Source organism: Sorex fumeus, unplaced genomic scaffold (genome assembly GCF_029834395.1).
Source record: "Sorex fumeus unplaced genomic scaffold, SorFum_2.1 ptg000034l, whole genome shotgun sequence".
Taxonomy (NCBI): Eukaryota; Metazoa; Chordata; class Mammalia; order Eulipotyphla; family Soricidae; genus Sorex; species Sorex fumeus.
Window position 1 is genome coordinate 32,492,571 of NW_026606091.1, and position 18,540 is coordinate 32,511,110.

Consider the following 18,540-nt stretch of genomic DNA (forward strand, 5'->3'; position numbering starts at 1 on the left):
AGATCACTCTGAAGCCGGATGTTAAGACTCATCCCTCTGAATGACATCCCTCATCTGTGGTATTTAGAATAACTAGGTGAGGCAGGGCCAGTGTTGCAAAGGAGGGATGCCCTGATCAACCCTGGCCCTAACATAAAGGGAGGAGAAGGAAGGAGTGGAGGGGAGACGGAGAGATGGCAGAGAATGGGAAGCAACAGAGGCCAGGTCGGAGGCCCCAGGGACAAAGGTGGTGTTAAGGACTGACAGAGCCAAACGCCCAAACCACAGAGTCAACAACACAGAAATCAAGAGACCCGAACTTTAACAACAGAGCTGAGAAAGGTGCCTGTCAAGAGGGCAGTCTGGGTTTGGGCAGGTGGGGAGCGGGGAACCAGGAAACATTGGTGGGGGGAAGTTGGCAGTGGTGTTGGGAATGGTACTGCAGTACTATCTAGAACTCAGCTATGTCTAACTTTGTATATCACAGTGCTTTAGTTAAAAAAAAAGTGGGAAAAAAAGACATCCTTCTGAGTGCATGCAGGATAATGTCAGCAAAATCGCCCATGAGGACAAATATATAGCAGCCACCCTCCACCTCCACTTGACTCCTAGGTTCCCCAGTGGCGTCCAGCACTTAATGGCTATCTGAAGTCTAAATACCAGAAATTTGGGCTCACTCTTCAAGCCCATGGTCTCCCTGGAACACACATCTTGCTTGTTTGTCTCTGTGTCTTCGCTTGTGGCTTTAGCAGAAACCTGTGTTCTCTCTTGAACATGAATTTCCCTCTCTTCCTTTCCCTTCACATCTAAGGTTTGTTTAAATAAAAACTAACTTACTTCAGGTTGGAGTGATAGTACAGTGGGTTATGGTGTTTGCTTTGTACCTGGCTAACTCAGATTTGATTCCCGACCCCTCGTGTGCTCCCCAAGCCCACCAAGAGTGATCCCTGAGCACAGAGCCAGGAGTAAACCCTGAGCAGCGCTAGGTATGGCCCGAAGGCCAAACAAAAACAAACGGAATCACCAAAACGATCTTGCTTCACTAAATGCCAGAAGTTTGGCTTATTGAGAGTGCCTGGTATGTGCAAGGCAACTGGCTTTCTACCTCAATCCCTCCCTGAAGACTCAGTTCATCTTTCTGCACTGCAGGGAGAACCTTACTGCTGCTGGTGAAGTCCTCCTGCCTTCATGCAGCTTCCACTCTACCAAGAGGCATGTCCCAGTTTCCACCAGACACTGAGTGACAGGCTCCCCCAGCTCCCAGTGGGCACCTCAGTGATTCTTGAACTGTCTTCTCTTCGCCTCCCCCTTGCTGTGAACAATAATATTGCAAACCGCCATCACTGGTTTGGAGCAAATTCTTTATTTCTTGACTGGTTAGATACATTTTTTCTGCTTTGGAGCCACACCGAGGGTGCTGGGGAGGGGTGGGGGTTGGGCAGAGGCAGTTCTGCCTCCGGCACACAGCATGCAAGCAGCCCAGCAAGCAATCTTCCTCTGGATACATTGTTCTGGGTAAGTTATTCTGTTAGCAATGGGCCATCAGCACATAGGTTATTGGCCCAGACAATCTTCCTCCCAGCACTCCGAACAAAACACCTGCCTTTTTCCCAGAACATGAAACCCTTCTCACAATTCTGAGAAACACCTGGAAAAACAGTTGTCTGTTAGGCAAATGGAAATTGGTACAATGTCTCAGTTCCCACCAAACTTAAATTGCCACCATGGAAAATAGCCTGGAGGTTCATCAAGAAATCAAAAATGAAATTCCAGCTATCCCTCATATGAGCACATATCCAAAGGGTTTTTTAAAAAAAACAAACGAAACAACTATTTCAGAGCAGGACTGATAGTATAGTGATAGGGCATTTGCTTTGGGGCTGACCCGGGTTTGAACCCTAGCATCCCGTATAGTTCCCCAAGCCCACCAGGAGTAATTCCTGAGGGCAGAGCCAGGAGCAACCCCTGAGCATTGCTGGGTGTGACCCAAACACCAAAAAAATAAAACAAAACAACCCCTCCAAAAAAAAACCTCAAAAAACAAACAAACAAAAACCAAAACAACTACCTTGCACTTCCATGGTAGTTGCATCATATACAACAGCCAAGATCTGGAACCTCATGTCCTTTTATGGATGAATGGATAAAGATGTGGCTATGTGTCTATGCAGTGAAATGTGACCCTAAGACAAAATGTTACATGGATAAACTTGGAAGACATTATGCTAAGTGAAATAAACCAGAGTCAGACAAGTACCTTATGGTACCATTGAAATGTGGGGTCTTGAACTGCAGAGAGAGCACCAGGGGTTCAGGTGCTTGCCTTGTGTGAAGCTGACCCTGGTTTGATACCCAGCATCACATATGGTCCCCCAAGCACCACTGAGTGTGACCCAGATACACATCCCCAAATAATAAAAAATAAATGTGGGGAAAACTACTTAGAAAAATGGTTGCTGGGGGATGAGAGGGTAGGGGTGGGGAAGGGAGTCTTTTGGTGCAAGACATATATGTTCTGGGGCTGGAGCAATAGTACAGATAGGGCTTTTGCCTTGCATATGACTGACTCAGGTTCGATACCCGACATCTCATATGGTCCCTCGAACACCACCAATTCCTGAGTGCAGAGCCAGGAGTAACTCCTGAAGCATTGCCAAGTGTGACCCAAAAAGCAAAATAATAATAATGATGTATATGTTCTGTAAGAGTCTCCTGCCCCCGCGCCTGGCTGTCCTCACCAAGGCCCCTTAGAGCGGGGAGGGTTGAGTTTCTCTCCCCCACTCCCACCCCGAGCAGAGCCCCAGCAGCTGAGGACCTCCGGAGCCAGCCACGGCCATGCTGGGACCACTCTCCACACGTCCAGACGGGCCTCATGCATGAAAGAACTGGTAGAGGAACCCAGGCATGTGAGTTCCGGGGCTGAGGTCTCCAAGCCTACTCGGATTGGGACTGTGCCTTCTCCACCCAGATCCCTCCCCCTCAATCTTCCAGTAGGTAGGCTCCACACCCACCAGCTGCCACCAGCGCCAGGTTGGTCCCATCAACGGCCAAGACGCAGAGACTATAAAACCCAGCTCCCAGAGGAGAACAGCGCAGAGTCTCCTGCCCCCGCGCCTGGCTGTCCTCACCAGGGCTCCTTAGAGCGGGGAGGGTTGAGTTTCTCTCCCCCCCCCACCCCAAGCAGAGCCCCACCAGCTGAGGACCTCCAGAGCCAGCCACGGCCATGCTGGGACCACTCTCCACACATCCAGACGGGCCTCATGCATGAAAGAACTGGCAGAGGAACCCAGGCATGCAGGTCCCGGGGCTGAGGTCTCCAAGCCTACTTGGATTGGGACAGGGCCTTCTCCACCCAGACCCCCCCTCCCCATCTTCCAGTAGGTAGGCGTCACACCCACCAGCTGCCATCAGTGCCAGCTGCCATCAACGGCCAAGACGCAGAGACTATAAAACCCAGCTCCCAGAAGCGCGCGGTCGCATTGCCGCGCAACATCTTATTTTTTCCTTTGGAGAACCTGGCAGGCTACCAAAAGTATCCTACCCGCACAGCAGAGTCTGGCAAACTTCCCGTGTCGTACTCAATATGCCAAATACCAGTAACAATTATGGGACTCATTCTCCTAATCCTGAAAGAGCATTGAAATGGCTCTTTTAAAATCTCAGGGCTAGGAAGTAGGAGACGTTACTGGTGCCTGCTCGAGGAAATCGATGAACAACACGATGATCATGATAGTGATCTTCTGTAAATCTAAAACATGTGGTGATGAATTGACTAGTTACTGTGACTTGGAGACTTGATTTCCAGTCTGAGCTGATAAGAGTTCTTACCCCTCACGGATACATACAAATGGTAACTGTGAAGTGATGATTGTGGTCATGACGGCAGACTAACATGTTAGATGGAGCCCTTGTGCAGCACATGTTGAGGCTGAAGAGACAGTCCAGAGGGAAGGGCACTTGCCTTGCAAGTGGTAGACCCGGCTTTGGCATCCCCTGTGGTCCTCTAAGCACCGCCAGGCGTGATCCCTGAGCACAGAGCCAGGAGTAAGGCTTGAGTATCTCTGGGTGTGGCTCCCCAAACAAGACAAACAACAAGAAAGGTAATACAGCCTAATTGATACAATTTTTGTGAGTCAGACCTAAATGAAGCTGGAAAAGAGCCATGGAGATGGCACAAGGGTTAGGGCACATGCCTTGCACATGTGGGGCCCTGGTTCCATCCCTGGCACTGGGGCACCCTAAGCCCCATGCTGGTGGCTGCCAAACACTGCTGAGCACCCCATGAGCACTGGAAACTGGCTGAGTACTGGGAGACAAATCAACTTGTTGGCTAAATTTTGCTGGGAGGAACCCCAGCCCCCTGAGCTCTCCCCAAAGAAGTCTCAGCTCCCACCAAATAAAGGGTGTTGGGAGGATCCTCCCAGGATGGGCGATGCATGCTGAAAGTAAACTATAGACCGAACATGATTGCCACTCAATGCCTCTTTTGCAAACCACAGCCTTACTAACCTTAGTGCAGAGCCAGGGTTACTCCTGGCTCTGCACTCAGGAATTGGTGGTGTTCGGGGGACCATATGAGATGTCAGGGATTGAACCTGAATCAGCCATATGCAAGGCAAAAAGGGAATGCTCTGCCACAGAGGCAGGGTGGGATGGGGGGATGGGGGGTGGGAGGGATACTGGATCAGTGGTGGTGGAGAATGGGCACTGGTGGAGGGATGGGTACTCGACCATTGTATAACTGAAACCCAAGCAAAAAAATTTGTAAGTCTACAACTGTACCTCATGGTGTTTCACTAATAAAAATTAAAAAAAAGAAATCTCAGCTCCCACTTCTAAGCCTCTTGTCTTTTAACACCTGTGGGTTCTGCTCTATGCTTCACCCTTTGGTGTTTCCAAATCAGGAACAGTGTTTTCTTTGCTTGGAGGACCCTTCTGTGCCTTTTTGTCCAATGTGTCCCTCTGGTTGATATCTAAATACCACTTCCTCCAGGAAGTCTTCCTGGAGACCCCTCCCGGAGCACCCTAACTTCCCCTTAACTTGCTCCTTTCCCCAACCAGCACTGCTGTTTCCCATCCAGATGTTGGCCTCAAATAGGAAGTACTTCACGGCTATTTGTAAATGGAACCACACGCAAAGTGCTTATGTTAAAAGGTCTAGGAAGGCGTTTATTATCTTGTTACATTCTTTGCATTGCACAATTCCATATTTATTTTCACTTTATTTTTTTTTTTACAAAGGTTCAAGGAATTACAGAAACATTGAACCAATCAGTTTCAGGCACGGTTTCATATGAAAAGCATAGATTGATTTCTAACTTTTTATTTCCCTCTATGATACAATCTCAAGTTTTGTTCCAGGTAGAATAATTATTTGTAGAGAGCTAAGGTGGATCCACCCCAAAACTCATCTCCCAATTCAGTCTTCATTCTCAGAAAGTTCCTGAGTCAGCAGTCAGCAGAGGGGCAGGGTGGGGGGTGGGAGGGAAGGAGGGGTGTCCCAGGCTATGAAGAAAAGGGAGGGGAGCACCCTCTGCTCATCTTACAGGGAGGTCTCAACCAGTCAAATGCTGGGTAAGATCGACTTCCTCAGTTCGGAACATAAAAAAAAAAATTTAATGGCTACCTACCCCTCTCCCATGTTGTAAAATAATTTAAGTAATTTATTCTAGATGTAAAAAAGAAAAAGTTTGTTCAAAGATGTCTGGGTAGTGTCTTTAAGAAGCATGAGGTCTGGATCCCGTTGCGGGTGGGTACTCTGAGGAGATGTCCCCTGCCTCCCACTCCACCTTGGGGACCCCTTGGCAGTCCGTGCCTTTGGTCATGGTGCCTCTTCTCTGGGAAGCCAGGCCTTCCCTTCCCACCCTGGCCATCCTGCAGGGCGAGCGTGGTGGAGGGACTGTAAACTGAGAAGCAGGAGAGGGGACCCCCTCGGCCTGAGACCCGCTTCCCCGACCACGTCTTGGAGTTTGACCTTTGGCGAGCTTGGCCAGTTCCCGAGACGGAGTCGAGAGAGGCTAAGAGAAGGAGCGGGGTGGCTGGTGCGTTGGCAGGCGGGAACTCAGCCATGGTCTTGGGCAGGGGGCAGCCAAGGGCACAAAACTCCAATTGTGTTACTGCAGCCAGAGCACCCAGAGACCTGGGGCAGGGGGTGGGTTAGGGGGACGACTTGGTAGCAAACTTCTTGACTCTTCTGTCCAGGGCTCCCCAGGCAGGTCTTAGACCCTGGGTTGGAGTCTCAGCTCCACCGCCTCCTACTGGCCTCCATCTTCACTGCAAACAGACAGATGGAGGAGCCCTGGATGGTCATCCTCGCAGCCCTGGGCATCGCCTGGGAGCTTGTACCATCCCCAAGACCAGGCTCTGCTTTGGGGAGTCCTCACCAATAGCGGGGGCAGGGGTGGTGGTGGGGGCTGAAGCTTCTTCAGTTGGACCCTGCCAGGATTTGGGGTCCCCAGCGCTCCAGAATCAGGGCTCCAGCATCACCCGATACCACCCTGAGTTGGGAGGGGGTGCATTTAACTTCTAGTCATCCCCCCACCTCTAGCTGGTACTGAACACCAAGAAAAAGAAAACCATGGAAGAGTCGCAGAGATTCGTCACAGAGGGACACAGGCACACGAAGGCCAGCTGGGGACTCAGGGGACTCTGCCGCTCCTCACCTCCAGAGAGCCACTGCAGGTGTGTTTGCCCTGAGGGCAACCTCGGTTTTGGAGGAGTGTTAAATCCCAGAGCGTCTGATACGATCCGGGACACCCCTCAGAAGGGACAGGGTCTGCCTACACCCAGCTGATTGGGGCTGAGGAAAGGGCGCTTGGGGGCTGTCTGTGTTCTAGAATTGAGCTGGACCCCCACTCATTTCCCTGATGTAAATAGCTTCCCTCGGCCCCTGTGCTCATGGCTTGTGAGATCCTGCTGTGAGCTCAGCTCCTCTGGCCTCCAGGTAAACTCCATCAGGTCCAGGTCCAGGGTTCTCGGGGTCGGGGGCAGACCCTGTAGGGAGCAGCACCTCTGGGACCCTCTCCCCCATACCCCCACCCTTGTGGGGAGATGGAGAGCGGGAGCCCGGAAGGGGGAAATGTTTCATCGGAGAGCACCGGGCAAGCCAGGGGCACAGCTGGAAGGACGGGTCAGTCCGAGAATGGCCAAGCCCAGACTCAGGCCAAGAACTCTCTGGCCACGCCCCGTGCCTCAGTTTCCCCATCTGTAAACAAAAGGGAGTTGTTGGGGAAGAGGGGCTCAGCAGAATGATGTACTCCAGAGATGCCAATCAACAGAAAGAAGGGGGGGCTGTCTGGTTCGGGAACGGGGTTGGTGGGGGGGACCAGTCTTCCCGCACGGTCTCCCCCATTCCTACCAGCTCGGCGTCACTCTAGTTTTCACCCCCACCTCTAGAAGCCAAGCTCATCCCTGAACACCATCTCCCCCCACCCTTCCGCCCCACCCAGGACAGAATTCCACAGACGGCAAGGTTCTCATCTAGAGTCAATTCAGAAACTGCTGTTTCGAGAAGGCAAATAGAAAAACCGGCACCGCATCCCATGGGAATCTTTCAGCGACTGAGGGTTTCGTTTTCTGGTAAGAAAGAATAGAAATGAGGATGAGGGCGATTTTTCTGGGAGGGGCTGGGGGCTGGGTTCTGCCCCCTCCCCCGCACCCGGGAAGCCCAGTGGTGTCCGAGGCAGAAGGGCAGAGACCTCTGCTCAGAACCTCTCCGAGCCGGTGCGCAGGTTTTTGATCTCCAGTTCCAGCTGTCTGGCCTGCACGTCGCGCTGCATTAACAGCTCACGGAGCCGCCGGATCTCCTCCTGTTGCTTATAGAACATCTTCCGCAGCTGGGGGAGCAAAGCACAAGGAAGGTGGTCATGGGGCGAGTTGTACCAGGAGAGATAACAGTGCTCCCTTTGGCCCAGAAAAGGTGGCGGTGTCACTTTAAGTGGCTGGGGCTTGGGGGGGGGAGGGTGGTACACCCATCCCTTGGAACTTTCTTTTCTTTTTTTTTCTGGATCACACTCGGAGGTGCTCATGGCTTATTCCTGGCTCTGTGCTCAGGGATCACTCCTGGCAGTGCTCACTGGACTGACTACGCAGGATGCGGAGGACCCAAGCCTGGTCAGCTAGGTGCAAGGCCAGCGCCCTGCCCGCTGTACTATCGCTTTGCTCAGATACGGTGACTCCCAACCCTACCCCCTTCTATTTTTAGGCCACACCAGGGCCTTATGTGGGAAATCGAACCTGGGCCTTCACCTCTGACACTGAGGAAGAAGAGCAAGAAGGCAGGAGGGCAGAGACCGCGGCTCAGAATTCTCTCTGAGCCCACCCCAGGTGGCATTGTTTTTTTAGGTCCTTAAATCCTCCCCCGGGGCACAGAGGAAAGACGACTTGGCCCTGAAGTGTGGCTGGATTCTGTGGGTTTTTTTTTTTTTTGGCTTTTTGGGTCACACCTGGCGATGCACAGGGGTTACTCCTGGCTCTGCACTCAGGAACTACTCCTGGCAGTAGCTCAGGGGACCATATAGGATGCTGGGAATCGAACCCGGGTCGGCTGTGTGCAAGGCAAACGCCCTACCCGCTGTGCTACCACTCCAGCCCCTGGATTTAGTTTTTTAACCATCACTAAACTATATGTGCTTGCCTTCTTGGGTCTTGGTTTCCTTTCTCTAGGAATTGGGGGTCAGAAAAGAAATGATCAAGCATTCTCAAGACCGCTGCCACTGCAGAGAATCGCTAATACTGTTGGGGGTCCCTGTAGACCTTCCACCAGGTGCTTCTAGCATCTCTAGATAGGAGGGTGGGAGAGTTTGTGTCCCCATTTCACCAGGAGGTCCTTAGGGAGAAGAAGACACAGTCCTCCGCCAGTCCCTAGCAGAGCCAGAAGCTGTCGGGTCAATCAGATCCCACAAGGCCTGACACACAAGAGCACGTCACAAATGCTGGCACCGGCAGGGCAGAGAGCTCAGGATAGGGTTGCTAGACCCCAGGCCTGATCCCTGGCACGGCCTGCCCCCTAGAGACCCCCCTACCCCCACAATCACTACTAAGGTGGTCTACAAAAATCAAATGTCTTTTTTCTATTTCTTTCTTTCTTTCTTCTTTTCTTTTTTTTCTTATGCTATTTGGGTCACACCTGGAGATGCACAGGGGTTACTCCTGACTCTGCACTCAGGAATTACTCTTGGAGGTGCTCGGGGGACAAATGGGATGCTGGGAATTGAATCCTGGTTGGCCGCGTGCAAGGCAAATGCCCTACCCGCTGTGCTATGGCTCCAGCCCCCAAATGTCATTTCTGAAAGCACAGAAAACCCAAGGATATCAGGATTTTTTTTTTTTTTTTTTGCTTTTTGTGTCACACTTGGCGATGCACAGGGGTTACTCCTGGCTCTGCACTTGGGAATTACTCCCTGCGGTGCTCACGGGACCATATAAGGTGCTGGGAATCGAACCCGGGTTGGCCGTTTGCACTCGGAGGTGCTCATGGCTTATTCCTGGCTCTATGCTCAGGGATCACTCCTGGCAGTGCTCTACCCACTGTGCTATCACCCCAGCCCCAGGACTGTTTGTCTTTAAGCTGTTTGGGATACTAGATACTAGTATCTAGCCCCTAGATGAGATACTAGAATCAGAAACCAGAGTTCCCACGCTGTGGTTACAGCCCCCAGGCCAGAGCTCTGCAGTCACAGGGGTGATCTCAGTCCCCAGCGTCTCTTCCCCGCTAGCTCTGCAGGTCGCCCACCACCCTTCCTTGCCCCTCCCCCACCTGCTCCCACCTCGTTCTCCGTCCTGGGTGGCGGGTAGTCGAAGATGTCCGTGCCGTTCATCATCCAGGTCTTCCTCTCCTCCACCTGCTGCTCCATGTCCCTCTGGGGCATCTTGTCCATAGCCCCCAAGCCGAGCCGCCAACCATCGTCCACGGCCAGCTTTTCCGTGTGGCCCAGGGGCCGGGGCGAGGTGGGGGACATGGGGTTGGAGGTGGGTCTCTGTGGGGCCACCACCTGGGGGCTGGGCTGGGGTTGGGGGTTCAGCGGCTCAGAGCCGGGCCGCAGGGATACCATGACGGGCCCTGGAAGGAAACAGTACAGGGCTGCGTGAGGCTTGAGGCTTGACAGACACAGACCCCGAGATGCCCTCTGATCCTCGCGACCAAGCCGGGCTTGGAGCTGCACCATGGAGGGCCTAGAGTTCTCCCCCCAGCTTCACGGGCAAGGCCTTGTCCTCAGCTTTTTTTTTTTTTAATTAGTGTAACACCATGAGGTACAGTTGTAGACTTACAAACTTTTGCGCTTGGGTTTCAGTTATACAATGATAGCGTACCCATCCTCCCACCAGTTCCCATTCTCCACCACCAATGATCCCAGTGGCCCTCCCATCCCCCCGCCCCCCTCCCCTTGTCCTCAGCTTTGAGGTGACAATCCAGTCCCACCCGCCACACTGCTCTTGGCTCCAAATCATCACAAAGTGTGTGCATATAGGAAATGGTGGTCCAGCGATGCTAGTAGAGCTGGTCCCTCCTGCCCCTGAGCCAGTCCTGAGGTTGACTGGCAGGGGAAACTGAGTCAGGGCAGTGGAGTGGACTGAGCCCAGGGAGAGGTCGGGACAATGGACGGGGGGCTGAAACTGTCCAGTCTCCCCACTCAACTGTGGAGTTCAGAGGCTTTTTTTTTCTTTTTGGGTCACACCCAGCATTGCACAGGGGTTACTCCTGGCTCATACACTCAGGAATTATTCCTGGCGGTGCTCAGGGGACCATATGGGATGCTGGGAATCAAACCCGGGTCGGCCATGTTGACTGTGTGCAAGGCAAATGCCCTACCCGCTGTGCTATCGCTCCAGCCCCAGTTCAGCGGCATTTTATTTTCATTTTCAAATCATAGATGCTCATGTGTTCATACATTATAAAATTCTCATCTTGGTATTACTTTGTGGCATTAGGGATAGAATCTGGGTCTGCCACAGAGAAGGCAAGCGCCTTCCCTGCTGTATTAGTCGCTCTGCAGACTGGGCTGTGAAGGGGATGAAGGGGATGAAGGGGATGAAGGGGATGAAGGGGATGAAGGGATGAAGGAAGTTTCCCAGCACAGACCCCCCCTGAGGTGGAGGGAACTCACACAGCGGCCAGGAAAAGTCCCTTCCTGGGCCCACAGGAGCTGACCTCCAGGGGCCTGCTTCTGCAGTTGCAGGAGGAGAGAGATGCAGGTCGGACCCTTCTCTGTCACTTAGGCCCACTGGGACATTCCATTGTGCTGATCCCCCCATGGCCCCCCACCCCCACGTTGCCCCTTTGTTGCATCACCTTTATTCATCCCGCTGAGCCACTCCTGGGCCGTCATGGAAGGCTGTGCCCCTGCTGTGGGCGGGTAAATGTCTTCCTGGTAGGACTCCGACTGCAGGGAGAGGGGGGCCCTGAGAACCAGGCCACCAGGCTCCCTAGGTGAGGAGCCCCAGGCCCCCAGAGAGCCTCGGGGGATGCCGGAGGGACTGAGAGGCCAGGGAAGTGTCTCTGGGAAGGGTCTTCCTCTCCCTCCCGGAACGCCCCCTCATCCTTACCCTGCGGGGTACGATCATGGAAACAGGTTCGATGAGGCTTTTGGTTGTGATCAGCTTGTAGAACCGGAAGATCTCACAGGAAGATACGTCCAGACCTCTCTTTGGCATAACACCTGCGGGCAGGAGGCCACGGAGGGGCAGGGGGGATAAGGGGGGATAGGACGGGGGGGGGGTGGCTGCAGGCCTGGACCCACAGTGTCCACCTGCTCCTCCCACCTACAAACTGTTCTTCAGCAAACGCTGCCATGGGGCAGGGCCTGCAGGCAACTGGCCTGTCCCCACCACCTTCAAGGATGTCCCTTGTTCTCAGGGACTTCTTCCGGGGGCTGTGCCTAGACCCACATCACCCCCTGCCATGCCTTATAGAGCAGCTCAAGCTCTGTCTTGATGAGGACCCCTGTGACACCCCCGACCCTTCGCTTTCATCCAGCCACATCTGGGTGGTTCCTTGGAGATGTCACATATTGTTGGGTCTTATTTATTTATTTATTTTTTTGAGGATGGTGGGTTCAGGGCACACCTGGTGATGCTCAGGGCTCACTCCTGGCTCTATGCTCAGCAGCACTTTCGGTGTTGCTCAGGGGACAAAATGTGTCAGGGATCAAACCAGGGTTGGCCGTATGCCAGGCAGGTGCCTTACCCCCTATACTATTCCTCCAGCTCTTGGTTTGAATTTTTAATCTCGAACTTAAAAAGTCAGCGGAGGGAGCAAAGCAACAGTACAGCGGGGAAGGCTGGGTTCGACCTGGGTTCAACTTCCGGCATCCCATATGGTCCCCGAGCACCGCCAGGGGTAATTCCTGGGTGCAGAGCCAGGAGTAAGTCCTGAACACTGCCAGGTGTGGAAAAACAAACAAACAAAACAAACAAACAAAAAACCTCCCCAAACTTAAAACAACAAACTCTCTCCCCCACCAAAATAACCCTAAAACCAGTCAATGGAGGGAGGGGTGGGGAAGGAGTACAGTGTCAGGGCGCAGGCCTGGCATGTGCTGACCTGGGTTTGATCCCTGGCACCACATGGTCCCCTGAGCATTGTAGCTCTAGGTGCCCCCAAGCACTGTCAAAGTGGACCAGGTGGGCACCGCAGGGCCTGAGAAGCCTGGCATCCTCAGGGCCTCGCACTGAACTCCCAGCCAGACTGGCCAAGCATGGCCAGGAGCAGACCCTGAGACCTCTGACTACCACGGAGGAGCCCCCTCCCCATCATCTTTCATAAAAAAAATCAGTGGGGCACGCACTCCAGGGGCGCTCTCGGGCTAATCTATCTCATTCCCCTGCTCCGGCTGCTTAGACAGTGGTTTCTGTCCTCCTGACACCCACACACCGACTCCATACTGATCCTCCCTCTGAGCTGAGTGCTCACCTCCTCTGAGAAGCCTTACTTGACCTCCTCCTGGGGTTCCCAGACACCCTCCTGCACACCTTGTTCTGAGCCCCCATGAAGGCAATGACCCCCAATGGCCCGTCTGTTTCCCACCACCGCCCACCCGCCCTGGGGCCCCTGCTCACCGATCCCCTTCTGTGGATTGGAGGAGCGGTACTCGGTCAGGTAGCTGAGGTAAGGTTTGTTGGCGCTCACCTCATAGTAGCGGATATTCCCATCTCCCTAAAGAGTGTAGGGGTCCGTTTAGAGCTGGTTTCCACCAGCACCCCCCCAACACCTCCAACCAGTCCCCCACTGAAGGCTACAGAAGTCCCACCGAGAGGGAGGAAGTGGCCAAACCACCACACACGAGGGGACACTAGGTCGCATGGGGGGTGGTCCCTGCAGTAAGATCCCCAGTTAGGGCCCCAAACCTACCCTTAGCCCAAGGCAGAACAGATGGGAGCCCCCCGTACGTCTGAGAGGGTCAGAGGTGATCTAGTCTGAGGTGACCCAGCGGGGTACTGGGGGGGGTCTCTGTGCTGTGGGGTCATAATGACTGGGTGGAGGGGGGGGGGGCGTGTGTGGGGCGTGACCAGCAGGTCACTGGCTGCCTCCAGTCTGAAGGTGACCCCTTTAGAAAAACGCTGGCGGGCCCCTTCTCACCTGACCCTCTGTGGGGAGGCACTGACTTGGGGTGTCCAACATGAGCTCTGGCCCCAGCCCTGGGTGCTTTGGGGGAGCCCAGAAGATGGGGAAGGGGCGCTGGGCTAGTCACAGCAGGACTGGCTTGAGACTGGCCTCTTCCTGCCCTGTCCTAGTCCCCAGGGCCCTGCTCTGCGGGGTCAGGCTCGGGGTCCGGGCCGCTGCCTCCCTCCCGTGCCAGGCTGACCTTCCCCACCATGTAGAGCATGTTGGTGTCCTCGTCAAAGAAGGGAAACAGCACACCTGAGGAACCATCCAGGTCCTCCTCCACGATGGGCATGCCCAGGTTGTCCTGCAAGGGAGAGGGCCGGCCGCAGGGATGGGCGTCAGCCCAAGGCACCGCACGGTCTCCTGGCACCCAGACGTTCCCTCAACACCCCCCTCCCAGCACCCTGGGCCTGTTGGCCAAGACTCCCACCCACACCCTCACACCCCCTGCAAAAACAGAATTCCTGCATGAGACTGGAGGTGGGGGGAGAGACAGAGACTGAGAGAGAGAGGGAGAGAATGTAGAGGTGTGAGACAGAGACAAAGAAATGGGGCGGGAGAGAGAGAAAGAGACAGAGACAGAGAGAAACAGAGAGAGACAGAGAGAGAGGAGAGAGGAAAGAGACAGAGAGAGGAGAGAGAGACAGAGAGAGATAAGATAGAGAGACAGAGAGAGAGAGAGGAGAGAGGGAGAGCAACACCCTCCTTTCGCCAGCATTTTGTTTTTCCTTTTATTCTTTATTCACCATGTATTTTGCCAGCATCTATCTTATCTCGCCTGCTGCCCTGACCTCACTCCACCCTTCCCCCGCCTGTTTTATTATTTATTGTAATGCATGCGCAGGGAAATTCAGAGAGTGCAAACCATTGGTTTAATCTGTGCGACTGCTGCCAAGTTCTCCTCCAAATCAATACTGTTTGGTCTGGCCCTCGCCCGACCCCACCTTCAGCTGCCCTGTGGGGCCCATTTCTCCTGCCCGCCTGGATCGCGTTCCCAGTCTTTGTTCCAGCTGCTCAGGCTGCACAGAGGGGCCTCTCCGCACGCCCCCTCCCCGCTCCCCATCTAACTCCATCGCCTCCCCTTCCCATAATGAGGGGGGTTGATCCTCTCCTGGGGCCCGGCTCCCTCTTCCTTCTTGAAAGATGAGCCACACAGCGTCTGGGTTTGTCCCACGGGGCTGTCAGTGCTTCCTTGTTGGGTATCCCTAGCGCCCTGCTTTTAGGCTTGAGGAATGGGTGAGTGAGCGAGTGAGCGAGAGAGTGAATATGTGAGTGAGTGAATGAACGAATGAATGAGTGAGCAAGTGAAGAACCAGTGAGTGAGACAGTGAATGAGTAAATGAATGAGTGAGCAAAAGAGTGAATGAGTGAGTGAAAAGTGAGAGGGTGAATGAGTGAGTGAAAAGTGAGAGGGTGAATGAGTGAGTGAGAAAATGGATGAGTGAACAAGAGAGTGAATGAGTGAGCGAGTGAGTGAAAAAGTGAGATGAGCAAATGAATGAGTGAGCGAGAGAGTGAATGAGTGAATGAATGAGTGAGCGAGAGCGAATGAGTGAAACAGTGAATGAATGAGTGAGCAAATGAGTGAATGAGTGAGTGAATGAGAGAGTGAATGAGTGAATGAGTGAGTGAGTGAGTGAATGAGTAAATGAGTGAGTGAATGAGTGAATGAATGAATGAGCAAGAGAGTGAATGAGTGAGTGAATGAGTGAGCGAGAGAATGAATGAGTGAATGAATGAGTGAGCGAGAGAGTGAGTGAGTGAATGAATGAGTGAGGAGAGTGAATGAATGAATTAGTGAGCGAGAGAGTGAATGAGTGAATGAATGAGTGAGCGAGAGAGTGAATGAGTGAATGAGTGAGGGGGAGAGTGTGTGAAGCATGCCTGTGCTCGCCTAAGGGGTGATGGTGGGGGCAGAGGTGGGTGACGCTGGGACTCACCTGGTCCCACAGGGCCATCTGTCGGTTGTTCCATCGGGAGGTGCCTGTGGACAAGAGCTTCTTCAGGGTTCCCAGAAACAAGACTTTGCTGGCGCGGTGCTCCTTGTAGCTGGATTCCTGCAGGGACAGGTCAGAGGGACCCTCACTCACCTCTGCTCCCCTTCACCTGGAGCTCCATCCTTCCTGCCTCTGCCTTCCCGGGACCCACCTCCAGCCTCCTGGGCCCCTCCCGCCCGGTAGCTTTCCCAGAACCCCTTGTTTTCTGGCAGGGACACTCCCTCCCAGTTCTGAGCTCTCTGGGCATCACCTGGTTCATCTCAAGATTACTGAGGCCAGGGCAGAGCACCGGCCCAGGGGCACCCAGGGGGTGAAGGGTGGTGCCCAGATATCTCCTCCCCACCTCAGGCCTCCAGAAACCCGGGCAGGCTTTGAAGTCAGACCCCAGGCAGGCAAGTCACAGAAACTGGGGTCTCATTTTGGAACATGGGGACGCTTCACAAGGTTGACAAATGCCAGGTCCGGGTGCTGTGTCCACGAAACTCATGTAATGTTCATGCTCCCAGGGGATGGGCCTGAACCCAGAGAGTCCCTCCCTCTCTCCCCACAGTTCCCCTCCTCTCACACCCTGCACCCACCTGGAGGCAGGTCCCCGTGCGAGGGTCAATGACTCGGATCTTGCGGTCCTTACAGGAGGTGGCCATCAGGCTGCCATCCGCGTTGAAGGACATGGAGAGGATCACGTCCTGGTGACAGTGAATCATCTTCACAGGACTCGTGATGACAGACTCTGTCGTATCCAGGTTCCAGACCATCACCTGCGGGGCCGGAGAGAGAGACGTACAGTGGGGAGGGCACTTGCCTTGCAGGAAGCTGACCTGGGTTCCATCCCGGCATCCCATATGGTCCTCCGAGCACCACTAGGAGTAATTTCCGAGTGCAGAGCCAGGAGTAATAACCTGTGAGCATTACTGGATATACCCCCAAAACAAAAAAACCCTAAAATATGAACTCATGGAAGAAATACAACATATTCCTGGTTGGGAAGAGTCATTTACTATAAAGATGCTACTTGGGGCTGGAGCGATGGTACAGGGGGCAGGGTGCTTAATTAAAAATTTTAAATAAGGGGCTGAAGAAATAGTACAGCAAAGAAATGCAAACGACCGAAAAACTGGGGTGGGAGCAGCAGTACAGCCGGTAGTATATTTGCCCTGAATGCAGCTATCTGGGTTTCAAACCCCAGCAGCCCATATGGCACTGCCAGGAGTGATCCCCGGAGTGCAGAACCAGGAGTAACCCCTGAGCATTGCTGGGTGTGGCCCCCCCAAACAAAAACAGACCATCCCCTGCGAGGCAGGGAGCCAGCTCTGAGCGCAGTGCCCCCGCCCTGATACTCTGCCCTGGGGGACCCACAGTCACCCCGCCAGCCAGGCTGCTGTGAAACACTGTATCTCCCCAGGGGAAGCCGCAGATGGCAGTCTGGCCACAGGGCTGGTGGGGAGGGGGGCACGAATCTTGGAGGGGGGAGCTGGACGTCAGGCTGTGTCCAGGAAAACACCATCTGCCTCTGAGCAACAGAACACGCCTGGCCTGGCGGGAGGACAGGTCTATCCAGGGGCTTCCCAGCGCCCATCCTGGGGCTTCCCAGTTCTCAGATGCACTTCCCGTCCCACCCAGAGAAGCTGCCTTTCACGGCCCAGCTCCTAGGCCATCCCTGCCACCACCACCTGCGATGCCGAGAGCACCCCCTCAAGTGTGCTGCAGAGCCTGCGCCCCCACACGCAGGTGCTCACTTCTGGGACCCCGGAAAGCCCGTGGGCAGGGGCTGGTGGGAGTGAGGTGCAGGGACCATCCTGGCACTGCTTGGTTTCCCCTGGGCACTATAGGAATTAATCCCCAGGCACTGAGCTGGGAGTGGCCCCCTGCCAAGCACGGCCAGGTATGACAACACCCCTTCTCCCCGTACACACACACACCTCTCTCCCACAAATAAAGAGCATTTCCATAAGCCAGGAGGTCACCGGGAAGGTGGTGCGAGCCTGCCCAGCACCCCCACACACAGCCCGGGACACTGCAGACCTGAGCTCAGGGCTCTGCAACCAGCTCTGACACCAGCTGCCCCTACCCCCAGCAGAGCTCTGCTGGTGGTGGCCATATAAAACACAGAGCACTCCTGCTCAGAAGGAGTGAGTCCCTCCCAACCGCTCCCACCTACCAGCCTGGGCCTCCTGAGCCCCCCTGTGGAGTGCCCAGAAGAGTCAGCAAGCCCTGGGCCCATGCTGATCCCAGCCTCACGGCAAAGGAGCAGAGAAGAGCTGGGCGGGATCACCCTGAGTCAGGCAGCGCCTCCAGCCTCCGGCCGCAGGAGATGCTCCAGTCAGCAGCCTGCCCGGTCTCTGCGCAGGAGGAAGCTTTTCTTGTTCGTTTTTGTTTCAGGGCTCATTCCCGGCTCTGAGCTCAAAGATTAGTCTGGCCACCTTGGTGGGGGAGGGGCCCACATAGAGTGCTGGGGATTGAACCTCGGTTGGAGGTGTGCAAGGCAAGGGCCCTGCCCACTGTACTATCTCTCAGGTCCCTCAGGAGGAGGCTCTTCTAGTTTTTTTTTTGGGGGGGTGGGGGCCTCACCCAGCAATGTTCAGGACTTACTCCTGGCCCTGTACTCCAATTACTCCTGGCAATGCTTGGCTGGCCATATGGGATTCTGGGAATTGAACCCGGGTTTGCAAAGAAAACGTCCTACCTCTACTGCTCTAGTGCTCCAGTTCTGGAGGAAGTTTTCTTTTTTCTTTCTTTCTTTCTTTTTTTTTTTTTGAAGCAGGGCCCTGTTGCTAGCCTTTTCTCTGAGGGTTGGAGATGTTTCCCCCAAACTCATGTCCACATGGACCCTCAGAATATCACCTGAGGGGCTGGAGCGATAGCACAGCGGGTAAGGGGTTTGCCTTGCATGTGGCCGACCCGGGTTCAATTCCCAGCATCCCATATGGTTCCCTGAGCACCGCCAGGAGTAATTCCTGAGTG

At 54.3% G+C, this 18,540-nt stretch overlaps 1 protein-coding gene across 1 annotated transcript in view; it reads right to left on the reverse strand.

The window, feature by feature from the left end:
* Positions 1-7,443: 7,443 nt before the first annotated feature.
* The window catches only part of CORO2A (coronin 2A), a 60,079-nt gene continuing 48,982 nt past the window's right edge, over positions 7,444-18,540 (reverse strand). Inside the window, exons 5-13 of the mRNA XM_056117069.1 lie at positions 16,158-16,337; positions 15,523-15,639; positions 13,782-13,886; positions 13,036-13,132; positions 11,524-11,636; positions 11,270-11,360; positions 9,747-10,039; positions 7,677-7,814; positions 7,444-7,554 (exon numbers count right to left, since the gene is read on the reverse strand). Coding sequence (XP_055973044.1) covers positions 7,683-7,814; positions 9,747-10,039; positions 11,270-11,360; positions 11,524-11,636; positions 13,036-13,132; positions 13,782-13,886; positions 15,523-15,639; positions 16,158-16,337 — 1,128 coding nt within the window. The 3' untranslated portion in view covers positions 7,444-7,554; positions 7,677-7,682. The remainder of the gene's footprint in view (positions 7,555-7,676; positions 7,815-9,746; positions 10,040-11,269; positions 11,361-11,523; positions 11,637-13,035; positions 13,133-13,781; positions 13,887-15,522; positions 15,640-16,157; positions 16,338-18,540) is intronic.